Below are 6475 nucleotides of genomic sequence, written 5' to 3'. Positions count from 1 at the left end.
AGAAATGTTAAGGGGGAATTTGGCCTCTTGAATCCCCAGGAGGGGGGTGTACTGTCCGAACCATCAAGTGTTTTGGACAGTACACTCCCCTCCTGGGGAGCATGTCAATTTGGAAGGGGGGATTTGGGAGCCCGAATCCCACCCCCTCAACTTTTCTTGAAGTGTTGAGCAGGGGGGCATTCAGTATCCTGAATTCCCCCTGAAATTAGCTGTGCCCTCCACAAAGGGAGCAAAGTGACCAAACCATTTGATGGTTTAGTCACTATGCCAAAGTTACGAACACGGCCGGGATCCCGGCCGTGTTCACCGTGTTTCACGAACACGGCCATGGGTCGTGTTCCCACGGCCGTGTTCGTGAACAGTGGTCCGTGTTACTAACACGGACCGTGATCCCGGCGACCACGGCCGGGATCACGGTCTGTGTTAGTAACACGGACCACTGTTCAGAATATTCTCGCGCGGAATATTCTGGTTTTAGGGCGCACGGCATCACACGACAATCCAGCCAGGGCGCACCATTTCAGGGCACAGCAGCAGCAATCCAAGGCAAACAAGCATGGCACAGCAATCCAGCATACTGCAAAAGCATCCTTCTTTGCGATGGTGGGATGAGGTAAGTGTTCTTGAGAGCAGGGGGCATGGCCACAAATTATGGTCATGCAAATGGAGATGGAGATGATGTCGAAGATCGTGAGGTCGAAGATCATGAGGTTGAAGATGACGATGAGATGCAGGATATTTGAGTAGTTTAAAAGTGTGAAGTAGTTTATGTGCAAATAAAAATATTAAGAATAATATAATAAAATATAGCATATTCCTATAATAATATAATAAGAAATAGAATATAATTTTTAAATAACATATTCTTAGAATATTCAGTAGAATATTTGTGAGCCATCGTGGGCCGTGATCGTGTTCCGTGTTCGGGTTCCTGAAATCTGAGGCTCGTGTTCGTGTTCCGTGTTCATGTTCGTAACTATGCACTATGCTCCCTTCATGGGACTCCATAGTGAGTTTAAAGGGGGGATTCAGGACGCCAAATCCCCTCTAGCTCAAGTTCACAACTCTCAGTGCGAGGATGAAGAATTGACATTGGAATTCCTGCCAATGATAGTAATCCCAATTAGGATGTCTTCTCACTTGACAACAACTCTTGGCTTTTTCAATTCTTTTCATGTTTCCCTTGTTTTTCATTTTTCCAGTTTCCAAAATTCAATAAACAAGGAATCTTGCATTTCCTAATTGATAACAAAATTGCATCAACAAAATAGCATTGAACACAGTGTAAGTCTACATGAAAATACATTAATATGGATTGAATACAATATACATTTCTATATTCATAATGAAAAAAGAAAAACATAGTTAAATAGACTTCATTAGTGAAATACATCAAAGATAATATAACTATAGTGAAAATTGTTTAAGCACATAATAAAAAATTTCAACAGAAATGGTTTTTTTTTTAAATCGTATTTAAATACCAATAAAAACAATAAATTATTTTTTATTTTTTATTTTTATATTAATACAAAAACAATTTTAAAAAATAAAAACAAACAGAATATTCAACAGCCATGGAATATTCATTATGGCCCAGAATGATTGGCCCTAAAGAAGTACGACCCCATTCTAGAACATTGCAAACAATTCCATAAGTTATGTATTTGTAGTTATAGTCTTAAAACAATGACTAGTTATCTGGCTTATATAAGTTTGGGCTAATTGAAGTTCTAGTGCTAGATACATAAATCAAAAAGTTAATAACTATTTGGTTCTAACCAAGATTTATTTGTTGTAAGTACATCCGGGTCAAACTAGAATTAAGGCTAACAGTAAACCCAAACTAAAAACATTATTTATAAACAAGGTGAAAATTAACATATGATCAATCATTGGGAAATCTAAGTAGAGTAATTTGATACATCTAAGTTGAACTTCATCAAGTAATCAGACCTAAATTTTATTTTTTCATTAAATAATGCCCTTTAAAACATTCAATATTATAAATGTACTCTGATTTAAACCTTTAACACACTTCACAAAATTTAAATTTAAAATAAAATAAAATATATCTATCTCAAGTTTCAAACAAAATCTTTTGCAAGTATTTCCCAAAAACATGACCAAATTGTAAAATAAACATACACTTTTAGATTATGTAAAACCATGTCCTTATATGTCTACATATTTTCTTAAAAAATAGTTGTTAACTTTGACACATGAAACAGACTCAAAGTGTGTAGCAGTCAAGTGCATTCCCTATTATCTGAACAAATTCACTGTGTCAGCAAGCAGCTTATACTGCTAAGAATGCACAATTCTGCGGAAGTCTAGTCTGGGAATGACTCCCCTTGTGTGACTAGACCATACTTGCATTCGAACGGGTACGATTAATAAAAAACGCCGTTTAAAACGCGCGTATAATACGGCGTTTAAACACCAAGAATATTTTTAAAAAACCTTAAAGAATATGCTTTCTTTTACTTAGGATTAGGGTTCTTGTACTGCCGACATGTGGCTAGATCCAGGGCCGCGAGCGTGCGCGTTTCTTTGCTCGTCACCTAGTGAAAAGAAAAAAAAAGCTAAACAGGTATTAAACGTTCGATAAAAAAGCTAAACAGGTATTAAACGTTCGATACCCGTTCGAATCCGGTTGCGTTCGAATGTTCGGATGCAAGTATGGACTAGACTTAAGAGGCAGGGAGACAGACTTGGAGGTGGAGTATCTCATTACAGCCTTATGGGATGGAGGCTCGAGCTTCGACGCTTGGCTCAACATTGGCTCCACAAAGGTTTGTCATTCTCCAGTACTCAGATCATCCGATTTATTTTCATGTTGTTACAGATTGCTCAATTTCTGCTCACAATTCCCTTTTCTTACGCACAAGCAGGCCTGCCCTCCTCAATAGCCTTTCAGGTGCTCCACTTGCTGATGGGCTGGTGGGGAGGCTACATAATTAACATTCTCTACTTGACATATCGAGAGAAGCAGAACCTTCCACTTGCACACAGCCGAAAGCGCAATACTCAGGTGGATTCTACTTAGAACTACTAGATTGCTGACTTGTTTTCTTCCTTTGCAGCTGCATGAGGTGTTGGGTGGGCTTCTAGGCAAATGGTGAAGTGTGGCAATGTCCTGATGGTGCCGTTTCTGTTCGTTGTGTGTGTTATTGAGTTATTTTTGTCTTTGCCTTATTCTGCTTATAACTTGCAGTATGATATGGCAGCTTTGTATATGAAATAAATAATCAATTTCCGAAAAGAACATGGACTGTGATATTTGGCGCACTCTTCTCCCTGTCCATTAATATGCCATCCGCTCAAAACTACAGAGCGTGGTCTTTTCTGGGAGTCATTGCGACTGTTTATACTTCATGTTATCTGGGGGTTGCAGCACTATTCCATGGAAAGGCAAGTGTCTCTATATTCTCATTCAGTAGTATCATCATCTTTGTCGTGCAGGTCTCACATGTTCAAGCTCTTGCTCCCCATGGCTATACAGGATATTTTAGTGCTCTCAGCAATTTTTTGGCAGTTGGAACAGAGATAATAACCTGTGTAAGTATTTTTGAAGCGGTTCATCGTCATTTTTATTTTATTAACTCTTAAACTTCGGTTTTCCAGAGAACTCATAGACGCAATGTGGAAACCGGAAGACTTCAAAACTCCCTGGTTTTATGGTATGATTTATGTTTGTATGGTGAGTATGCCAGCAAGCATGACTGTCTATGAGCTTTTTGGCGCTGAGACGTTGTCACATCCGTCTGCTTTGATGTTGTTTCCGAAGTCAAAGTTTCGGGACATTGCAATAGTTTTGTTGCTTCTGCACCAGGCAAGCTTTTATTGTTTTCCTTCTCAATATGAACCTCACAAGCTGTTGTTTGCAGTTCATCCTGTTTGGGATTCTGAGCTCGCCACTCTACCTGTTTTGTGAGAAGTTGTTTAAAATCCAAGATTCACCAAGCTTCACAAGGAGAACTTTGCTGAGAGTACCTATGTTTCCAGCAATCTGGTTAGCCGCTCTTGCATTCCCGTTCCTTCAGATCGCGGCTACTGCCATTTTCGGAGCCTGGAGCATATACATCATTCCTTGCACTGCCTACATTGTGATATTCTGGTGTAAGTTAAGACTACTTCCTGCGGCACAAATTCTCATTCTTACTCCAGGCGCTCCAACCTGCCTTACCAAAGTTGAGTTGGAAAACAACCTTCAGCATTAACCTGAGCATCATAATCTGGGTGGCAGCGATGAGCGGACTCGGACTATGGGCCAGCATAGTAGCCTACTCCCGACAAGCTGGGGAAGTCGGCTTATTCACAAAATGTTACATGTGCAAGTAAGTCAAATGTACGATAAGCCACCACGACTACTCCAACTGGGCACCTTCAATGGCCGGTTGTAGAGAGACGTCTAGGGTGGTTATGTTTAAATCTTTCAAAACTTTTGACGTAATTTCAAAACTTTAATGAAATTTTTTGACAATCGTAAGAAGTAGTCAAAGCAACCCACAGAGCCGAGGTCTGTTACACAACTGGCGTCCATTTGCTTTGATGAGGGCTATTGTTCCGGCTGTAATCCCAGCCCACACCACAGAGTAGAAGAACTGGAATATGTCGTGACCGACTCTCATGCAAACGAACTTAGAGCATTTTGGCATTGTGATCGCGGTTTGGTTCGCTTACCTTGACTCAACGATACGGTGGTCATGGTTATACCGGTGAACATCACAGCAGAGGCAAACGGAAGATGCTGCAAGCGTGGCAGTCAAGAATCTGTTGAATCAGCATTGAACAAAGATTTACAGCCAACGCCTCCAATCCATTCAGCTTGAATGGTGATGGCTTGTTTCCAGCAACAGTGTAGCAGCCCGCCACAAGATCTGTGCATTTTATATTTTTATCATCTTTCGAAAAATTGTTGTGACTTGAGGGTTGGAAATGCATGTACCTGTCTGATGCCGTCTGTAAAATTGTTGAAGTAGCGAGTAAGGGCGTTGAAGCCATCACGAATAAGGCCAAATATAATACGATTCCCATATCTATACAGCATAAGATGAAATCACAGCTCACAACCAGGTAACTTAGAGCCACACCTTACGAAATCTCCTTTCAATGCAGGTGTGCCTGAATACTGCATACTTATTTCATCCCCGTGGTCTGCCCACACTGATCAACAAACTTTTGATCAGTTCTTTTCATCCAACTGGAAGCCAGATGGTGGACTTACAGTTTTTGAACTTATTATCGAAAGCCGAATTGCTCCGGATTGTTTCCGACGATTTAAAGACACCCAACTGCTGAAGTTGACTTTCCAATGCTTTTCTTCCAAACAGACTCTGGGAAAAAAACGCGTACTGGTTCCAGCTGTACTTTAAAAAATACCTTGACAACTACACACCTGAGTGACATTTGTTCGATCTAAACAGTAGTCAACACAATTGTTCTAATACTGCCTTGCTGCACTTGTATAACCTCTCCAGCTGGATTAGTCAAAAAGAAATTGTAAGAAGAATAAGGATATGACCATCAGATTTGCCTTATCGTACATACTGTTGTTGTGAGAAATCTTCTTTATTTCGTCTTAAAGAATTGACAGTCGCTCGAAGTGTATGTGACCACATATACGGTGAAAATTATATTGCATACCTGCAAAAAAAAGATTAAGTTTGCAAAAATGAAGATGACCGGAGCTTATCACTTACCAGACTTTGCATAGCATTCCGAGTAGGCAAGACTTAGAATTCCCTCACTACCTGGTTAAACTAAAAACTTAAACGCCACTGTTCAGCAACAATGAGTTCATTAGGCCTTGATGCTCGCCTCTGCTTCCGAGGACGTTGACAACCTGAAACCACATTAAGCAGCAGGTTTGAATAGACGTTACAACAAACACACATGATCCAGGTAATTGACAGTGCAGCTAAACAATTGCTGTTGCACCATACTCGATAGATTTGACACAGCGACCTTTTCGACTTTCTCGCCCAAGTCGGAAAAATATGACTCGTAGCGCTTCAAATCCGCTGTTGCAGACATAAGCACCAACCTATAAAACGGAAATTTGAAACTGTAGTCCCAAGAGCTATTTGACAGTAGCCTACCGTATGTTCTTGTTCCTGAACATCAGGAAACCATTTGACCTGATTTTAAGTTTTTCCTTGACAATTGTAAAAGAGCTGATTATTGGGTCTTTGTCATGACTTTGTCCTTTGTCAAGTATAAGAGTAGTTTTTGTGACAATGTCATAATGTAAGTCTGTGCAATGCAAATTGTTCGCTGTAATACTCTTTCACCTTTTTTTCTGACTTCCTTCTCAAGTTTAAAAGATAAATGCAACAATGGTCACTCACCGGAAGTATCCTAACTGTATTCAATAAAAAAATGTATTCTAACAACTCCTTTATGTACTTAAATATTTTTAAATAATTGATATGTTGTATGATTTATATTCTCTTTTAGCTATAGTCTACTT

General features: G+C 39.7%; 1 protein-coding gene across 1 annotated transcript; it reads left to right on the top strand.

Moving 5' to 3' along the window:
* The first annotated feature begins 638 nt into the window (after positions 1–638).
* Positions 639–4223, top strand: LOC112341168 (auxin transporter-like protein 1). The gene is made up of 5 exons (XM_024660844.1): positions 639–710; positions 2625–2795; positions 2849–3034; positions 3466–3561; positions 3891–4223. The coding sequence occupies exons 1-5, from the start codon at positions 639–641 to the stop codon at positions 4221–4223; spliced, it is 858 nt and encodes a 285-aa protein (XP_024516612.1).
* The last annotated feature ends 2252 nt before the right edge of the window (positions 4224–6475 follow it).

The sequence above is a fragment of the Selaginella moellendorffii genome, unplaced genomic scaffold, assembly GCF_000143415.4.
Source record: "Selaginella moellendorffii unplaced genomic scaffold, v1.0 SELMOscaffold_2, whole genome shotgun sequence".
Classification (NCBI taxonomy): Eukaryota; Viridiplantae; Streptophyta; class Lycopodiopsida; order Selaginellales; family Selaginellaceae; genus Selaginella; species Selaginella moellendorffii.
This window is presented reverse-complemented; position numbering and strand designations above follow the sequence as displayed.